The sequence below is a fragment of the Salmo salar genome, chromosome ssa15, assembly GCF_905237065.1.
Source record: "Salmo salar chromosome ssa15, Ssal_v3.1, whole genome shotgun sequence".
Taxonomy (NCBI): Eukaryota; Metazoa; Chordata; class Actinopteri; order Salmoniformes; family Salmonidae; genus Salmo; species Salmo salar.
The window spans coordinates 36,292,522-36,313,524 of record NC_059456.1 but is presented as its reverse complement, the minus strand read 5'-3'; the positions used below and the strand labels follow the sequence as shown (position 1 = coordinate 36,313,524).

Sequence of the window (21,003 nt, the reverse complement as noted above, 5' to 3'; positions counted from 1 at the left end):
TTATTTCATGTCAATTAATTGATTGAAAAGTCAAACATTAGCCTATATTTGCTTGCTGACTGGATGTGAAATCATTTAATCTATGACTGCTCGTCTGAATTTTCCTAGCGAGGAAAATAGCAATTTTAATGAGCATGGCCTACCTACAGCCCTCTAGAACTCTACACTCTTTCTATCAAAAGGGATGTTTGAAGAGTGGGTTTATGTTTCTTTCCCTTTTATTTAGTGAATACCGAGGCCTGACCTGCAACCTTGAGCACCGTTAACACATTCACTGTGTTGTTTACTTGGCTCTTTCTTTCTTTTCCCCGTTCTCTCCATTTCAAACTTTGTCTCGATTCGTCAGTCCAAATAGGTTTCCTCTGTGTGTTTCAGAAAGAGCAAAGCAGGGCTATTTGGTAAGTGTTGCAAGGCAAGAGCAGAGCAGACTATGCTGTCCAAACATTTTTGACACCTGAGTTTGGCACCTTCCAAAGGCTCTTCGGCCCACCCACCCTTCGCAGGGAGATGCAGAAGCAGCCTTTGATCTCAGCTGTTTACATGGCAGCCAGGCCTGCTTCTCAAACCCTCACTGAAGAGTCAGTGAGTCTCATTGGAGCAGAGCTGAACTGAGCATCAAGTATGGTAAGCCTAGTCTGACAGACTCACAGACTCACAGTCCATGGTGTATAATTATAAGCCCACATCAAATACAATCAGGTTACATTTCCTCTCTCCTTACATCTCTCTATCATGTCACGATCAGACTGACTTGACACCCATGAAGGCATGAAGACAGCAAATTGTCATCAGTCATCCTCAAGTCTCCTAAAAGGGACCCATACATAGAGATAAGTACTTCCTATGAATTAATGGGAGAGTAAAGTAAATTGCTGCTGTTGAGTGATTGGTATGTTACTGTAATCAGGGATTTCGAGGTTTGATATCTGCTTAATCAGCAACGCATATTTACAATTCAATTCAAGTCCCTATAGTGTCTACAGAGGGATTCTATTGAGTTATTACAAGTAAACTACCCTGTCCAATAACAAAACAGCTCACTCTGCAACTGTAATGCCTCCCCTTTTCTTTTCATGAGACACATCTGATTCCCTCCTCCAGTAAACAGGTGGAACATAGTGGCACTCGTGCACCACTCTCTGTGAATTATGTAGTGGTGATAAGTGACACTGTCCTTGTGGATGGGTCACAAAGGATGTTCCGTTTTAGCTGAATGCATTTCTTGGAGCTACTATTCCATAGGCAACATACTCATTAATTTCAGGTTAATCAACAATTTAATGCAACAGAAATTCAACTGGACACACTTTATGTTCCGTTTGGAGAGAAAAAGACGCATGCAACCTAAGCGGTTATAGCGCTTTGCCGACATTAGGTGGAGCTTGCAGTCGATCTCAGAGCACCTAGTCTGAGCAGAGCCGTTTGAAAAAGGGGACAATACTGACGTCATGGACTTTCTTTCCACTCACGGAGAAACAAAGTAGGCTGTCCGCGAGAGCGAAGCGGTGAGAATGGAGCGCTGGAATCCACAGGAATAATACGCGTCTCAAACTGATTTAAAACTTTAAAAACTCTGTAAACAAACATGGATACGTGTAGACTTGGCTTCATACTACTCTACTTTTCAATTCTACGCGTTGGGGCTCAATTCACGGCAGGTAAGGATCTTTAAACCTTTCTGTGAAAGAAACTATAGACGCGGAGCAGAGGAAAGTTGGTTGTAATGTTTGAGTTGGAGTAATTTAAATCAAGGTGTGCGTTGTTACATTTTGTTGATACGGAAAAAAAAGTGATATGCAAAATATACCTTTGCAAATGACGTTAATCTTTCTGAGAACGTTCCGAATCATTACTCCTAAATCGGGTCCGATTCCTGCCGTGGCTTTATTGCAGGTAGACTAATAGAGAGCAAATTTGCGTTTAAAATATACGGGTACGTCCCAGAATGTTGACTGGTCCTTGAACGAAAGTATTTGAGTCCATCCTTTCGTGGTTGCATGCATCCGTATGTAGCATATTTGAGAAGTTCTCGGATCCATGATTTCTGCTTGATCACAACATTGAAATGGTCTGTATGGACACTTCGATCATGTTACCTGAAATATGGCATGGTATGGTTGTACAGTAATGAGCAACAATAAAAACGGAGATGGAACCATACAATACAGAATTACAAAGTTACTCTCAGGTTTACATTTCTTTTTGTATTCCTCGCAACGCTTTTCACCTACAGTTACAACACTTTAATCTAAATTGACAAAACTGTTGTTCTTCAAATAAACCACCAGTTTTTTAATGGTTAAACCACTAATTCAAACGACTTATTTCTTGTAGTCTAATGTATACGCTTACTACTAGACTATTTGGAATGGTCAAACATATTATTTCTTTCTCCTGTGTAAATGAAATCCGATACTGTTGACGTCTCCTCTCATACCCTGTCCCAGGGGCCTTGGAAAAACCGCAGGAGGTGGAGTCCTGTTGTCTATAAACATTTAAATTGCTAATTCCAACGAAACCTGTGAAATGCTATCTGTCATTTTAAATATATGTAAATTCAGTTTCCTCAAAGTCCCAATCAATTATTAAAAGTAAATCCGAAGTGATCTCACATTTGCATTGCAATCCGTCTCTTTTAGTTTTGAAAGAATTAGCACGTTTTTGAAATACCCATTCCATGAATTCTTTTAAAAATTCTATCATCACTGTATGTCTAATAAATGACTGAGTTCATGAAAATAACAAAAACATTTAAAAATGTATTTCCCTTAGCCTTCTTTTGCCATAAAAAAAAGAAGCTCAGTCTGATCTTGTTGGCCTGTTAATACATATTTTAATTGATTTACTTACACAGCCCTGATTGGCAGATAGGATCGTCTAGAGCCTACCCGCTTACACCTTCATAGTAGGAAGATGCATATGCAAATAAAAGATGACTGGTCATGATTAACTAGATCTGATTGTGAGGTTATGATCTGGGCCAAAAACTCTATTCCACCTAAATAGGATGAAATTCCAGGATTGTTCCCCCCCCAAACAGCTCTTACACAAAAAGGGGATTTTAATGATCATTTTCACAATTTCAGAGTGTTATTTTGACCTCATAGTGTGGAAGGGGTGGCAGGTAGCCTAGTGGTTAGAGCGTTGAGCAAGTAACCGAAAGGTTGCTGGATCGAATCCCCGAGCTGACAAGGTAAAAATCTGTCGTTCACACCTGAACAAGGCAGTTAACCCACTGTTCCCCGGTAGGCCGTCATTGTAAATAAGAATTTGTTCTTAACTGACTTGCCTAGTTAAATAGAAAATAAAAAATTAGCATAAAGTGAACCTGTAAAATCTCATGCTCTGCTCCTTTAAGAATCTGATTTGTTCAGGTATTTAGCCCATAATCATTTGCCACTGCCTCTATACCCCTTTTTATTGCTGATTAACAGAGGGCCTCCATAAGTCTTTCTCTACAAAGCGCATACACACATTCCTTACCTGGGGGGGGGAATACAGCTGTTTATATTCATCAGAAAGTCTTAGCCATGGATTAATACATTAGAGTAATCAAAAAAACAGGATGACAAATGGGCAAATTACACATTTTGGAGATTGATTTGTAAATTATGTGATTATGCTGGCGATATTATGAAATGAACTAGAAGATCACTTTACATTTCATAAAGCAATGCTGCTCTGCGATGAAAAGACACAAATCGGTGTGCTAATCCACTTATATATTTTCTGTTGCTTCCATCTGGCCGCAGCGCAAATGGGACAACCGGTGAAGGGTGAGTTACTGAGCTGAGCTATCATCCGACAGGAGCCCCTGTGCTGATTCAATGTGACCTGATGACTCCTGGCTGTTGTACTATGCCACCTTGAATGCGCAATATGGTCTCTGTGCAGCTGTCTCACTGTAGCTCTGTTAATGGCCCTCTCTCTCCAGAAAAGGCTAGTTCTGCTCTCACAAGATTTGGGACAATAAACAACTGCATGTAAGAGGTTAACTTGATTCTTTCTTGTAAAATAGACACTTTTTCAAACCTTTGCTGGCTACAGTTCACATGAAGTTGGCCAAATACCACACATTCATTTAGTTGTGCTGTGTGTGTGTGTGTGCAATAACATGAAATAACTCCAGTTGTTAGTCTTTTTAAATTATATTTATCTGCAGAAACCATTTATTATTTGCTTTGTAATATATTTGTGGTTGTCTAAGTAACAGAGTAGCAAACTAATTTATTTGCTCACCTATCAGAGAATCAGGTGTGAGTTGGGAGAGATGGCCATTAACCAAAAGGTAGATGCTGCAGGAGTGGAACAGCTGTTACTGGGTGAGATGTGTTCAAAATGGACCCCTAATTAGAAGAACACTGTTCAGGCTTTCATATGGTCAGTCAGGACTAGCAAGAACAAGCCTAACCTCAGTCTTATTGGTTCATCTGACAAATAATTAATTGTAATGCTTTTATTTCCAGTACCTTTGTCTTTGATCTTTGTGACTTGGGCACAGGAGAGTGAGTATTTTCAGTTGCTCCAAGGCCTAATGGGGTATCCTTCACTACATCTCAGCTTCCAGTTTTTCATGCACACAACCTTTCCCAAGAACATGTTTACTGCATGCTTTGTCCAGTATTTCCATCTTGGTCTGGTTTAAAAAAGGCAACATGGTCTTGTAAAACGACCATGCCCCCTCAGTAAAACATAGGTCATGGTAGACCATGGTCTAGTGAGTGAGGCAATACAGAGGAACATCTACCCCCTTCTATTCAATAACAATAAGACTCCTCTAAGAGCGGAAGTGGCTGACGACTCAGAGCAGCACAAGGAGTCTTATATCTTAGTTTTATTAGACTACAGGTTAGGCAACAGTGAGAGAAGTTGCTTATCTTAGCACCTGCGAGAGAAATGTATGTTTTTTTATGTGTAGCCTCAACAAAATCTATTTGCAGCATGCAGCCAGGTATTGTTCCCTTCATTTTCTGACGCTTCAGACTATGCATGGTGAATCAATACCTGACAAAAGGTGTCAAGTCATTTTGCAACGGTATGGATTTTAAATGTAGTTTTCCTCAAAATCAGCAGCTTCCGTATCATTTCTCTTATTTATTCAGACTTGCACTTGTAAATGTTTTGTCAGCATGTTATCCATCTGCCAGTTTTTCTAGGGATAACGAATTAATAAGCAAGTTTGTTCTTGTTTTAAACCCAACAGATGTGTTAAACACAGGCCTACCCGTCTTGAATAACGCATCCAATGACCCTTTTACCATACAGCATCAAATGTCTGTGGTTTTTCCAAGGCCCTGGGCTCTAAGTGTTTATTTGGCCCCAGGAGGTGCCCACTCAGACAGATGTATTCTGAACTGGACTAATAGGAGCATTTCATTCCTGTTCAGGCCCACTGCAACACGGGCTCTAGGCCCTTTGTAACGCGCAAGACAAGAAAGGCCTTGTGAAGTTGCACTTGAAGCTCTGCATGGGAGGACAGTGATGGTGTCTCTCTGCTCTGAGCATGCCTCATGCTCCTGTCTACTTGGTATTTGGGACATGGAGAGATGTTCTGCTATTGTTTGTGTTCCGGGCCCCAGTGAATGTCTCAGACCACAGTTATCCCCAGTCTTTGTCATCACAGCATTTTGGAGATTAAATCCGTAATGGCATTTCTGGTGGTCTATTCTGATGCCTGCCCTTAAGCTTCTTTTGAAAGCTGACTGGACTTTTCCTAAGAGGAGAGTGGGAGAGAAAAAGAAACCTCTGATAGATTCGATTTTTGGTATTTTGGCTTTTTTTGTTCTGGTTGGAGGGTTTAACCTCTCTAGGGTAGGTGGGACGAAATCGTCCCGCACTATTCAACAGCCAGTGACACATCAGAGCGCCAAATTTAAAACCACAAAATGTCATAATTCAAAGTTCTCAAACATAGGACTATTTTACACCATTTGAAAGATAAGACTCTCGTTAATCTAACCACATTGTCCGATTTCAAAAAGTCTTTACAGCGAAAGCAAAACGTTAGATTATGTTAGAGTACATAGCCAGAAATAACCACACAGCCATTTTTCAAGCAAGCATATATGTCACAAAAAACAAAAACACAGCTAAATGCAGCACTAACCTTTGATCTTCATCAGATGACACTCCTAGGACATTATGTTATACAATACATGCATGTTTTGTTCAGTCAAGTTCATATTTATATCAAAAACCAGCTTTTTACATTAGCATGTGATGTTTAGAACTAGCATACACACCGCAAACTTCCGGTGAATTTACTTAATTACTCAGCATAAAACATTCTCAAAATACATAATTATTTTAAGAATTATAGATACAGAACTCCTTTATGCAATCGTGGTGTCAGATTTTAAAATAGCTTTTTGGCGAAAGCACATTTTGCAATATTCTGAGTAGATATCACGGCTAGCTAATTTGACACCCACCAAGTTTGGCCCTCACCAAACTCAGATTTACTATAAGAAAAATTGGATTACCTTTGCTGTTCTTCGTCAGAATGCACTCCCAGGACTTCTACTTCAACAACAAATGTTGTTTTGGTTCGAAATAATCCATTGTTATATTGAAATAGCTCTGTTTTTTGTTTGTGCGTTCAGGTCACAATCCGAAGGGTGACGCGCGAGCGCATTTCGTGACAATTGTTTTTCAAAATATTCCATTACCGTACTTCAAAGCATGTCAAACGCTGTTTAAAATCAATTTTTATATGATTTTTCTCGTAAAATAGCGATAATATTCCAACCGGGCGACGTTGTATTCATTCAAAGACTGAAAGAACAAAATGGAGAATTCACATGAACGCGCATCTCCAGTGTCACTGTCCCCAGGCAGGCCAGTAACAAACTCTGCTGCTGTTCTTTGCCCAGAGACTGCAGACATCTCATTACACTTTCTGGCACCTTCTGAGAGCCAATGGAATCCTTAGAACATGTCACGTTACAGCACAGACACTGTATTTTCGATAGAGAGGCTACAGAAGGACAATAAATTGTCAGACAGGGCACTTCCTGTATGGAATCTTCTCAGGTTTTGGCCTGCCATATGAGTTCTGTTATACTCACAGACACCATTCAAACAGTTTTAGAAACTTTAGAGTGTTTCCTATCCAAATCTACTAATTATATGCATATTCTCGTTTCTGGGCAAGAGTAGTAACCAGTTTAAATCGGGTACGTTTTTTATCCGGCCGTGCAAATACTGCCCCCTAGCCCCAACAGGTTCAGGAGATCTAGTACTGCTACCGAGTCAATGTACAAGGTGGTTGAGGTGATATGTACATGTCGGTAGGGTAAAATTTATTAGGCATTCAGGATTGATAATAAATAGAGTAGCAGCAGCGTATGTGAAAGTGTGTGTGTGGCGTCAATATGCATGTGTGTGAGCGTATGCATTCTGTGTGTTGGAGTATCAGTGTGTAGTATGTGTGGGTAGAGTTCAGTGAGTGTGCATCGAGCCGGTGCAAGAGAGTCAGTGCAAATAAAATGGGGGTCAATGCAAATAGTAAGGGTAGCCATTTGATTCATTACGCAGTCTTGGGGTTAGAAGCTGTTCAGGACCCTTTTGGACCCAGACTTGGCGCTCCTGTACCGCTTGCGTTGCAGTAGCAGAGACAGCAGTCTATGACTTGGGTGGCTGGTGTCTTTGACAATTTTTAGGGCCTTCCTCTGACACCGTCTGGTAAGTAGGTTATTTAAAATATATATATTTTTTATTTTTATTGGACATATAAAGAAATACAAATTACAAATTGAACAGATACATCCTCTTATCCCCCAATACTTATTTAACCACCTCCCTTTAACAACAAAAGCAGCATACATACAAAAAGAAAATACATTTACGATTGGAAAAAATAATATATAAATTTGCACACAAGTAAACATACACAAAAATGTAAAATATCACAACATACTATCCCTTCCTTCCCACACCCTTCCGTATCCCGTTGGCCAAAATTCTTATACGGGAGGCAAAAGCTACAACATCCGCTTTACTTTTAGTGCGACTAGGCAACAAAGATGGCACTTGAAATATGGCTATTAGAGGACAAGGCTGCAGATCAATGTCTAGAATTTTAAAGAGAGTATTTAAAAAAGGATGACAAATACTCAGTTAGCTTAGAACACAAATAAAACATATGGGTGTGGTCTGCCGGAGTGAATGAACATCTATCACATGTCATTCGTGTTTGGGAGGAATTTACTACGTTTTTCTTTGGTGTAGTGAATTCTGTGCAAGACTTTGAACTGAATTAAACTTAACCGAGCACATGAGGATGTGGACTTAACCCTAAGAAGGGCCTCCTCCCACCAGTCATCTGCAAGGTCAAGATCAAGTTCACTACCCCAGTTTGTCTTGATTTTGTTTATTGGAGAGGGTTCGGGGACAGCATAATGTCATATAATCTATAAATCAGACCTTGCCAACTCTCCGGGAGGGATAAAATCTCCTCTAGCGACGTCTTGGGAGGTAGTTGAGGAAAGGTGTGAAAATGAGAGCGAACAAAGTTACGGGCTTGAAAATAGCGGAAAAGAATAGAATGAGCCAGATTAGATTTAGCTACGAGATCATTAAAACTGACCGACTTCCCATCTAAAAATACATCTTTGAAACAAACAAAACCTCGCTCACGCCACAAAATAAAAGCCCAGTCGAGTTTGGAGGGTAAAAATAGGTGGTTGTTACAGATAGGCCTTAGAGAAGGGGCAGAAAGTCTAAAATGTTGACGAAATTGTCTCAAGATCTTCAGAGTAGAGCGCACAATGAGGTTTCCCGTATACTTTTGAAGGACACAAGGACAGTGGGGCACAAGCAAGAGCAGAAAGGGAGGATGATTGGCAGGAGTGCGCCTCTAATGAGCACCAGTTGGTATCTGGGGCATTACACCAGACCATCCTCTTTTTAATATTGTCTGCCCAATAGTAAAGCAGTACATTTGGAAGGGCCAATCCTCCATCTTGTCTCCATCTTTGAATTGTTGCTCTATGTATCCTAGGTGATTTGCCTGCCCAGATAAAATGACTGATGAGCCTATCCAACTCGGTAAAAAATGATTTCGGCAGAAAGATCGGAAGACCTTGAAAAATATATAGAAACCTAGGTAAAATGTTCATTTTAACAGATTGTATTCTGCCAGCTAATGAGAGGGGCACACTATCCCAGCGTTGTAAGTCAGCTTTAACTCATCTGACTAGGCCTGCAACGTTAGTTTTGTGGAGGGTAGACAGAGAGTGTTATATTGACACCCAAATAGGAAAAACCAGAGGGTGACAGACGGAAAGGCAGGGCTCCAAGGGGAATTTGCTTGGCAGCAGGATTGATTGGAAAACAAACTTTTCTGAATGTTCAATTTGTAACCTGAGAATGATCCAAAGGTGTTTTAAAAAATGCATTGTGTTATCGACAGAGTTCACAGGGTTAGTGATATATAGTATTAGATCATCGGCCTTACAGCGACACTTTGTGCTCTTCGTCAGCTCGGTGGATTCCAGTAAATGATGGTGCTAATTTTAAGGCCAAGGAAAGCAGTTCTATTGCAAGAGCAAAAAGTAGCGGGGACATAGGGCACCCTTAACGGGTCCCTCTGGAGAGGGGGAAGTATTTTGAATGTTGAGAGTTGGTGTGTACGCTTGCCGTAGGAGCAGAATAGAGCAGACGTATCTATGAGATGAAATTGGACCCAAAACCAAATCTTCCCAAAATAAATAATCCCACTCCACCTGGTCGAAAGCATTCTCCGCATCAAGAGAAACAACAATTTCGGGGTCTGGAGAGATGGGAGGGAGTATAATGTTCAAAATCTGGCGTACATTGGAAAACACTTGTCGCCCTTTGATGAAACCCGTTTGATCATCAGATATCACATCCTGAAGGCAGGGTTCCAACCGGAATGCTATAACCTTAGCTAACAATTTAACATCAGCGTTCAAAAGTAAAATGGGCCAATATCCACCACATTCCGCTGGATCTTTATCTTTCTTAAGTATAAGTGAGATGGAGGTTTGGTTTAGTGTCGGGGGGGAGAGTCCTGTGACAATGAGTTGGTGAACATATCTAATAGTAATGGGGCGAGTTGATCAGATTTCTTTCAAATGAAAATCAACGGGGAAGCCATCAGGGCCTTGCCACTTTGCATTAACTTTAGACCCTTTGTTATCTCGTCAAGATGCAGAGGGTTGTCCAGAACTTTACTCATGTCCATATCAATGGATGGGATAACCAAGTTCTCTAAAAAGTTGTCCCTAGCCGTATTATCTGATGGGGGTTCGGATTTGTAGAGGTTTGAATAAAATGACATGAAAGTTTAATTAATATTAGAGGGATCACTTGTAAGATTACCGGAGGAGTCCTATACCTGAGAGAGAAGATGAGATGCTGACTGGCGTTTTAAATTGGTGTGCCAAAAGGCGACTTGCCTTGTCACTATATTCGTAGTACGTCCCCTTTGTTTGTTGTAACAGAAACTCTGCTTGATCAGTGGGAAGAAGATTAAATTGAATTTGAAGTTTTAGCCTCTCTGCGTATAATTCAGGGGATGGTGAAGTTGAATATTGCTGGTCTATTTCCAGGTTTGAGACCACCAATTCCTGTGGTTTCAGTTTTCTTTGTTTGACATAATGAGCATTGTAAGAAATTATCTTTCTCCGTAATACAGCTTTGAAAGTCTCCCAAAGAAGAGAAGAGGAGGTGTCATCATTTTTATTCGTTTGAATGAATACTTCTATATTGGTCGAAGTAAAGTCACAGAATTCTTTGTTAGACAATAGAGTTGTGCTAAATCCAAAATGTGGGGGAAATGGTCCGAAATCACTATCGCAGAATATTCTGTAGTTTCAACTGAGGGGAGAAGGGCTCTATCTAAAAAAAAAAGTACTACTCTATGCGTGAGTAGGCTTGATGAACATGAGAAAAGTAGGTATTTTGTGACCGGTGGAGGAAGCACCATGGATCAACACAACCCATTTGGGTCATGAAAGTAGAAAGAACTTTTGCCATCCCGGAAGGAGTAAGTGTTCTGAGATTACACCGGTCAAGTCTTGGTTCAATAACCCAGTTAAGGTCCCTGCCGAAGATGAGGTGGTGGGTTTCAAGATTATGGAAAGAGGCTAAAAGAGTTGTCATAAATCTAGTGTCATCCCAGTTAGGGACTACAGGGGTTTGGAAGAGGGTTCTATTAACTATTGTATAACGTCCTCCAGGATCTGAAATTATCTGTGAGGGTGAAAACTGTACTCGTTTGTGAATCACTATTGCTGTTCCCCTGGCTTTTCTGTTGAAATTAGAATGAAAAACCTGTCCAACCCATGCTTTACGCAACCTAGTATGGTCGTTAACACGTAGGTGCGTTTCTTGAAGAAATGCGATATCCGTATTCAGGCTCTTCAGATGTGAAAATACTCTGGAACGCTTCATTTGCCCCCCAAAACCGCAAATGTTCCATGTCACCAGTCTGACTAGAAGCCCTAAAGTACCATCTTGACTTGTTGTTGAACTAGACATGAATCCGTATAAGGGGAGAAAACAAATGAAAAAGAGAGATTGAGAGAGGAGCAGCATGAGCAAAACATCTGAATAAAAAAATGTATAAAATCCCCCAAAAACTAAAACAAGCAGAGCACAAGAATCTTTGGATAATGCCAAAGTACCCCTCCCCACCGTCCCCAACCATACACAAAAATAAAAATGATAGTACAACACCCTTCAAAAAATAAAAAGAGAAAAATACATCCTACACTCGTCACTATGAACGATATGAGCAGCAGGAATTCCCTCTTACTCAACATTCGTTGATTACCCTACATGTGCAGTGAGGTCAAACAGACCTTGGAAAGAAGTGACATACGCCCTTGAAATTAAATATGGCAATAGGCAAGTGTACATTTTGGGTTTCGGTCACACTTTAAACAACGAGTAGAAACTTCCGCTTCAGTTATTGAAAAAAATGTTGACAGCGATTGGTGGCATTTCAATGGCCATAAAATCCTGTGTGGCTCAGTTGGTAGAGCATGGTTTTTGCAACGCCAGGGTTGTGGGTTCGATTCACACGGGGGACCAGTACGGAGAAAAAATGTATGACATGTATGCATTCACTACTGTAAGTCTCTCTGGATAAGAGCGTCTGCTAAATGACTAAAAATGTAAAAAATGAATGTAGGTGTTGCCACAGGGCTGAGTAATGAGAAACGTTTGAAATTAACCAGTAGGCTATGAAAAGGGTCAGTCCTTGTAAACGTCGTTAGGAGGAAACAATTCAATAAAAGTATACAAACGGACAACTAACATTTTGGATATGTACAATTAAGCAACCGAACCATGGGTCTAAGCTCTTCAGCTAGTGCAACAATTAAACAAGAGTACAATTTGGAAGAAAGGAGTGATAGTATTAGACTCCAATGTCATAGTGGAGTCCAAGATAAAGTGAATGTAACTCAGGACCAGTGACCAACATCACCAATCATGGCCAACGTAAACCATGGTAGTTCATAGTGTCCATAAAAATAAAGAGTAAAAAATACAATAAAAAAAATGTATATATCAAGCAGATCCCAAATGAAAAATGTATATACACAAATATTGGTGGACAGGATCGGTGTCTAACTAGCTAGTAACATTGGTATCCAAAATGACCTAAAGACTGCCAAAATGCAATGTAGGCTATAGATTGCCATTAGTGGAACAGCAAGTTCAAAGCCTTAGTAAAATGAAAGAAATCAAAATGCTGCGCTTTTAACAGCGATTGTCTTTGATGAAGAAACTAAACAAGATCCACTGGAAGTTTAAAGAGCAGTGAGACAGTATAGTATGTCATTGTCAATAACAGAAATGAGTTATGTGCTGCTTCAAACATACCTACTGTAGCTAGCAAGCTTTAGCATAGGATTGTTTAACGAGAAACGGATCGATAGATGGCCATAGATGTATGTAGCCTAGTGTCTACACGGTCACCAGAACTAACGTTACTCACATAATACAGGCAGGTGAGAAATAATCCCAATTCAGGCATTCAATGTATTTCAGGCATTCAATGTATGCGCTGTCGGTAGAAAGACTCAGCTTTTTCAGGATTTTCGAAAAAATGGACCTCGCCATTAAAGGTGACATGGAGTCGGGCAGGATAAATCAGGCCAAAGCGGATTCCCTTCTTGTACAGAGTGGACTTGATGTTGTTGAATGCGGCCTGTTTCTTTGCCAAGCTAGAATTGAAATCCTGGTAGAACTTGATCTTGTGGCCTTCAAAAGGGATGTCACCATGTTCCCTTGCCCACCGAAGGACGAGCTCCTTTTTCTTTGTATCGATGGAATCGCACTATGATGGGACACGGTTGGCCGCCTGGGCGAGGTTTCGATGCAAGGCTGCGGTGGGCTCTATCGAGTTCAGGGAGATTGGGAAAAGCCTCATCGCCCAAACCTTCCTTGAACAGCTCCGCCATGAACTGGGTTGGATATCCTGTCTCAGAATCCTCTGGCAGTCCAATCACGTGGATATTCTGGCGTTTTGAACATGAAATCAAATCTTCCACTTGTAGCTGCAGAGACTTGTTGGCGGCAGCCACGTCGTCAAGCCTGGTTTCCAGCGTAGTGAGTTGGTCATTGTGGCCCGAGAGCCTGGCCTCAACTTTGGCCAGTGTGGTAGCGTAAGATGCCACAGAACCCTGGATGGTTCCATGGTTGCCTGAATTGGAGCCAGTGCAGCCGCCAGTGAGTTATTCTGCTGCCTAACTTTCACATGATTTCGCCAGCTCTCTGACAAGGATCTCCGGTGTTATCGGGTTAGCCGTATCACCCGAAGTGGCTATTGAAGACTTCAGTGAAGATGGGGTGGTAGCCATTTTAGCTGAAGTTGATTTGGTGGAATGTGAAGTTTTTTCCGTTGACTTTCCAAAGCATGTGACTTGTTTGCTCATGCTAACTTAGGTACACTCTTACTGGGTAATTAAAATAACTTTTGAGGTCATGAGAGGTATGAATTTAGGCAAAATTGAGGATTATTTACAAAAGTTGTTGAAGAGACCTTGTGCGACTTCTTTCTACATTGCTCAACCGGAAGCCTCTGGTATATAGGTTCTGGATGCCAGGGAGCTCAGCCCCAGTGATGTACTGGGCTGTACGCACTACCCTCTATAGCGCCTTTATGGTCAGTTGCCATACCAAGCGGTGATGCAGCCAGTCAATATGCTCTCAGTGGTGCAACTGTAGAACTTTTGAGGATCTGTGTGTGGAAACCACTGGCACACCCCGTTTTAAATCACTTAACATTATTCTCATTGACTCCACATAGAATTTGGACGAAGTGTATTCCATGCATGGTCTTGAACTCTACGGGGTTGTGGTGTTTTATACTGGCCTGTGTTTCTCAGACAGCATGCCGTGTAAGAGGTGCGTCTGACAGGTTTCACAGACATGCTGGAGAGAAAGAAAAACGTCATTTCATAGCCAGTGTCTGATGATTCAAAACAGACATTCAGCCTGTCCTACCTTACACTTTCACTTCGAGTCATGACTGCAGTATACAGGCAGTGTGTGTGTTTGTTTGTGTGTGTGTAATGTTATGTATGTATGTGCCCATCTAAAATTTGGCATTTAGTGGGGCGAACAACAAAATGCTTCACAGTTGACTAGTTAATTCAAATGCTTATAGCTAAAGTGTATGAGACTATTTTTGGCAGTGTGGAAAAGAAGGTCCAATAATTGACTGTGATCAGATTACTTTATAGCCATTTGGAGAGATTGAATTACTGAATATGACCTACATACAAGCTCAGTACCTCAGATTGAAAACGCTCATCCCTATTGAGTGCCATGCCGTCTGCTCCTTGTGAATGACTTTTCTTTCTGTAGACATGTCTGTAGTTAATGGTTGAGTGTGTGTAGTCGACATGCAGCTACAGTGTGGAGCTGCTGTGTGTGATTGACACACAGTGATCTACCCCACCACCACTTCCGTCCTCCTATCTGTCTCTCAGGTGGAGTCAAATTTCAATCAATCAATCAGCAGTCTGAATATCATCTGCCTTTAACTGCTCTATACCTGTGTCTGACACCTCCTGAGGAATGAAGTCTCAACGTCATATGAAAGTGGAATTCTCCCACAGCCAAACCAGCTCAGGGCTGAAAACAGATAACGAAAGAAGACTGTTGCCTTTTCTCTCTGAGACGCTTTATGTTTACCCCTCAGTACATGTCTGCCTGGCACTATAATTGTCTGGATTGTTTTACAAAGGTAAAGTTAACAGTACAAACCAATTTGTAATTTATTATGTAGCATTTGATATTTGACAGTTCCTCATCTTTATTTCCTCAATGTATCTTTATTTCCAAGAAAATAAATAGCATTGTTAATATACTTAATCTGTTTACTGTCATTTGTAAAACCAGACAACAAAGCTTTAAGCTACATATGATCCTCATGATCACTTTTGTGTTATTTGTTGAATTTAATAGGGATGCTTTTCAGAAGAGAGGATTTGATTGTAAGGCAGCGCAAATTAATGTTAATGATATAGATTTGAATCTTCACCCCTGTGGCCCCTCCCACCTCCCCCAGTCTTTTTTCGGTGTTGTTGTTAAGCAGACCCCCCCCCCCAGGACACCCCCAGCACTTTCCTTACCCACACACTTACTTATGGAGCATTGCCTAGATTACCCCGCTCACCCACTCATAGCTGTATACAGAAAGTAATTTTATGTACTTTTTCAAGTTTTGCCTCAAGGCAAATGTTATGATAGGTCTTGGTAAATGATGTGCACAGTTAGTCAGAAGCAGTAAACTGGACAAGGAAGAATGTGCTCTTGATGTAGATTAAGTTAAAATAGTATGTCTTGGTGAGTTATGTCCAGAAGAGAGATGCTTACTGTATGAATAACAGAGCCCATGGGATGTTTCTGTCCTAGGCCTCAGTTTATTTTTCCCCCTCTTGTGTGGTATACTTGACGAGGTTCGAGAAAAGTAGTGCCCCCACACTTCTCTCCATGCAACTCCTAAAAGGCCCCCAACTGATTCCAGTATTTGTGTTCCCAAGGTCCACTCAGGACTCCCCCTCCACATGTGGTTTAGGTTAACCAGCTCTGTGGGTTTGAACTGAAATTAACAGGGTCATTTGGGTAAAGCCAGCCATTTTGAAGGACAGAACACTGTATTTTTCTGGGATAGACTAACCTTTATTCTGGAGACATGACAACTTGATTATAGATACACAAAGGGGGAAAAAATAGAGGTTCCTAGCCCATACATGTACATTCTCCTCATCTGACATAACATGGGGCTGAATTTGAAGCTGTCAGACGCACCTTGGCTTCAAGCCTCATTAGTATTCTGAATGGAGGTGCGGGTGCTGGGAGTTCATCCCTTGTTTGTCAGTGACATCATTTACATCCAGCTGAGAACTTTGATGGGGTCAAGGTAACCCAGCAGGTTAACATTATCTCATGGCAGTCCATCTCTAATGAAGAAATGTGAACATCTACAGCAGCCTAGAGATGAGGGTTAAATAGCTGGGCTTCTCCCAAGCAGCAGAATCACAATCGGATTATCCAATCAGAATTATGTCGCTTGGAAAACAATGGCTCTGCCACGCTTAATGCAATGTTTCAAAGGTAGCTCATATTGTGTGTTGATGATAATGATGGAATAAAAAAATATTATTTTCACAGCTCTATTTGAAATATAATCCTGAAAGCAGTGTATTTTTTCTAGCTCTGTTTGTTTGTTAATTCCTGAAAGCCTTTTCCAATGGGGTGTTTCTTCTCCATGGATAACATTGGACTGTTGTTTCTCCTACCCCTCCTAAAGGCTGAAAACATGCAACAGAGGAGCTGAGAAGCAGAGACGGGAATATTTCATGTATATTGTTTCAATCCAGCATACCTCTTTGTGGACTGCCAATTCGGCAATCTTTTTGACCTTGCTCCTTTGTTCTGAGTGTGGAAATAGGAACATTTCTACTTTCAAGGCATTCCAAGTAATCTTTTTTTTTTAAAACAGTTTTTAGGTGTTTCTCAGAGGCTGTCTTTATCCTTGTTTTTGTCTGTAAGAGTTTGTCTTCTCTGTCAGGGTCTTTTATTAAGAGGTTAAAACATTTAGTGCAGAAAAGAAATCTGAGGTAGAGAAATAGAAAGCATCAAACTGTTTTAAGAAGGTGATAAATTAGAGCAAAGTTCAGAGAAGTAATGTTTTAGGGTCCTGGCATTTCTGTGCCTGGGCCTCCACTCTCCATTAACATTGGCCCACATTTAACCTCGGAGTGGCATTAGGAAAATCACTCACCATTCACTGACTTGCCCTCCTCGGAGTACTTTTACACTAGATTAATCAGGAAATTGGCCTCTTCCTTTTCTCATTCTCTGTCTGGACAACGTCAATCTTGAAGGTAAGGTTTGTTGCTCAAACTGTTTGTATTGTTTGAGCCAGTTTGGGTTGTGTCAAACACACAAAACAAATGCCAAGAAAAGTCCAAAGTGAACCGATGCTTTTCTAACGTCATTGCTGGTTCGAAATGTTTACTTGTCACGGAGCTTAAAACTGAAAACCACTAATGCTTGACATACAGTGCATTCGTAAAGTATTTCGACCCCTTAACTTTTTCCAGATGTTGCTATGTTACAGCCTTATTCTTAAATAGATTAAATGAATTTTCTTCCTCATCAATCTACACACAAAACCCCATAATGACAAAGAAAAAAATTATTTGTAGAAATATTTGTCATTTCTAAAAGAAAAACAACTGAAATATCACATTTACGTAACTATTCAGACCCTTTACTCAGTACTTTTGCTGAAGCACCTTCAACAGCGATTACAGCCTTGAGTCTTCTTCAAATTTGAGCTCAGGTGCATCCTGTTTCCATTGATCATCCTTGATGTTTCTACAACTTGATTGGAGTCCACCTGTGGTAAATTCAATTGATTGGACATGATTTAGAAAGGCACACACCTGTCTATATAAGGTCCCACTGTTGACAGTGCATGCCAGAGCAAAAACCAACCCATGAGGTCGAAGGAATTGTCTTAGAGCTCCGAGACGACAGGATTGTGTCATGGCACAGGTCTTGGGAAGGGTACCAAAACATTTCTGAAGCATTGAATTTCCCCAAGAACACAGTGGCCTCCATCATTCTTAAATGGAAGAAGTTTGGAACCACCAAGACTCTTCCTAGAGCTGGCCGCCTGGCCAAACCAAGGAATCGGGGGAGAAGGGCCTTGGTCAAGGAGGTGACCAAGAACCCGATGGCCACTCTGATAGAGTTCCTCTGTGGAGATGGGAGAACCATGCAGAAGGACAACCATCTCTGCAGCGCTCCACCAATCAGTCCTTTATGGTAGAGTGGCGAGACGAAGCCACTCCTCCGTAAAAGGCACAGGACAGCCCGCTTTGAGTTTTCCAAAAGGCACCTAAAGGACTCTCAGACCATGAGAAACAAGATTCTCTGGTTTGATAAAACCAGATTGAACTCCTTGGCCTGAATGCCAAGCGTCATGTCTGGAGGAAATGTGGCACCCATCCCTACAGTGAAGCATCATTGCTGAAAACCTGCTCCAGAGCACAGCGCTCAGGACCTCAGACTGGAGCGAAGGTTCACCTTCCAACAGGACAATGACCCTAAGCACACAGCCAAGACAACGCAGCACCGTCTTCAGGACAAGTTTCTGAATGTCCTTGAGTGGCCCAGCCAGAACCTGGACTTGAACCCGATTTGAAAATCTGTGGAGAGACCTGAAAAGATCTGTGCAGCGACACTCCCCATCCAACTATGACAGAGCTTTAGAGGATCTGCAGAGAAGAATGGCTGAAACTCCCCAAATACAGGTGTGCCAAGCTTGTAGCGTCATACCCAAGAAGACTTGAGGCTGTAATCGCTGCTGAAGCTGCTTCAACAAAGTACTGATTAAAGGGTCTGAATACTTATGTAAATATATTTCAGTTTTTTTTCTAAAAACTAGTTTTTGCTTTGTCATTATGGGGTATTATGTATACATTGAGGGGGAAAAAACTCAATTTTAGAATAAGGATGTCACGTAACAAAATGTGGAAAAAGTCAAGGGGTCTGAATGAACTCTATGTAAGTGGATGCGGCAGAGGACTTTGGTGACAGATTAAACTCTTTCTCAGATCCTTTGCAAGTAGCTTGGTTTTGGATGCCACCTGAACCTGCCAGTGCCGTGATCGCCTTGGGTCTTTGATGTGAGCACATGGTTTAGTCACAGTTTCTCCTCAGAAACAAGACATGGTTCAGGATACAAGATCACAGTTGTCCAATCAGTGAAGTAGATTAGCAGAAGTGTTGGGGAATTATGATGAATCGTACATAACTGAGGATCTTTACTCAGTAATCTGTTCCTCAATCCCTCTTTGTCAAGACTTGGGAGCCCTCCAATTTCAATGTTTTCTCCCCAATTGCTTTTTCATGCTAAGAAAATACTGTTGCCCTGTATGAACACATCATGGCAAGTTGATTTTAGGGGGAGGGTGGTTTAAAACCCATTCCCTAGCCATGCAGTTTATCAGGTCTTCCCAAAGTGTCTGTGTGCCTTCTTGGCTCCTGTCCACTTCTGTATGTTGTGGGCCAGAGTCACTCTGTGTCAATCGAAGGAGCACAGAACCAAGAACACTAATCTCTCCTTTGATAGAGAGGGGTTTGAGGGGAGGACTCTGAACACTAAAATACTTTGCAGCATAGGCTTGACATGGAAAATTACATTTTGCGTGTAGAGTTTTACATACTTCAGCTTTTTGTTCATCCTTATCAATACAAGTATTCATATGATTCGTCCTTACCAACTCATTCGCCCAGAACCTGTTATGTGTGGGGGTTTTAATCACACAAAGGAAACACTTTCATTAATAAAACCCCCATTAATTTACCCATGTGCATGTCATAAGTAGGCTTTTTATGAGTAGTTTGTGCCATGTTGTTTACAGTGATGTGTCTTGGCAGGTATTTAATTGTAAGACTGTGGACTTCCAGGCCTGACAGGCTGTCTTAATGAGGAGGCTGTCTGAACTGTGGGGATGATATGGGGTGACAGAGTCTTCCAGCGTGGAACCAGGGTGCATGCAGGGAAGTTGGAGGTCTGTTCTCGCAGCCCCTGTGTATGTGATCCTTCATATCCCCCGTCAGAAACTCTGTCAAGGGCGGTTAGCCCAGATCTCTTGATTGATTTCCCCCCTTTTCTCCTGCTTGATGTATCACCAAATTGTTTTAAACTAGTGTGATGGAAAAGGCCTTCCTATCACCTTCCTGTAGGCGGAGGAAGTGATAAACCGAGATGGCTAAACCTGACTTCCTCTCACATATTTCCAGGTCTCTATTAATATTTGATTGCCACCTCAGCTGCCATGCGTAATTACAAATATCTTTGTATTGTGACATTTGACCCCCAGGTAGTATCTTTTTTTTTACTGGGCATACACTACGGCACACAGTTTGCTCAAGGAAAGTGTGTTAGTGATTGCCAACACAGAGCCAGAGGCAAATTCCAGTGAGTGCGGATTGCAGTTATGCTATCAAACGGCGATTTTCAACACAACATATATTTTCACTCAAGTGGTTCAACTATTATAGACGGTGAAATGTCACTGTGGAAAAGTACGTTATTTGAAGCACATTGAAATATCTCAAAAGAATGTCTGACTTTACTTTTGGTTTGGCCATTGTCAGTGTTACCTTTACAAAAACGTTAAATTATATATGCTATCCAATTATATTTGTATTCCAACAGAGAATGTGTTAATATTTAGCTCTGATTTAATAAACCCTCATAGTACCTGCAAAAAAAACTGTCAGTCAAAGCCTCTGGTAATAGATAAAAATGTATTTTGTGAATTATTTGTTATTTGTCCATAAACTATGCTTTTATATACATATATGATCTATGCATCTGTCTCTATAGGATCCTATAATTTACCTTTTTTTATTTATTCTATATGTAATTCTATGACTGAGGCCAGTGATCTCTGTGGCTCTGTGTGTATGCAGGCAGTGATGGTGTAGTGTCGCTTC

The 21,003-nt window shown here is 41.1% G+C and overlaps 1 protein-coding gene across 19 annotated transcripts in view; it reads left to right on the top strand.

Annotated features, from left to right (window-relative positions):
• The first annotated feature begins 1,279 nt into the window (after positions 1-1,279).
• LOC106571353 (receptor-type tyrosine-protein phosphatase kappa) overlaps positions 1,280-21,003 on the top strand; it is a 176,287-nt gene continuing 156,563 nt past the window's right edge. For 3 of the 19 annotated variants that reach the window (XM_014144334.2, XM_014144332.2, XM_014144335.2), the window contains exons 1-2: positions 1,284-1,658; positions 3,753-3,776. In XM_014144334.2, coding sequence (XP_013999809.1) covers positions 1,586-1,658; positions 3,753-3,776 — 97 coding nt within the window. In that variant the 5' untranslated portion in view covers positions 1,284-1,585. Of the gene's footprint in view, positions 1,659-3,752; positions 3,777-21,003 lie in introns of all 19 variants that reach the window. The other 16 variants (XM_014144338.2, XM_014144337.2, XM_045695660.1 and 13 more) reach the window with 11 other exon arrangements.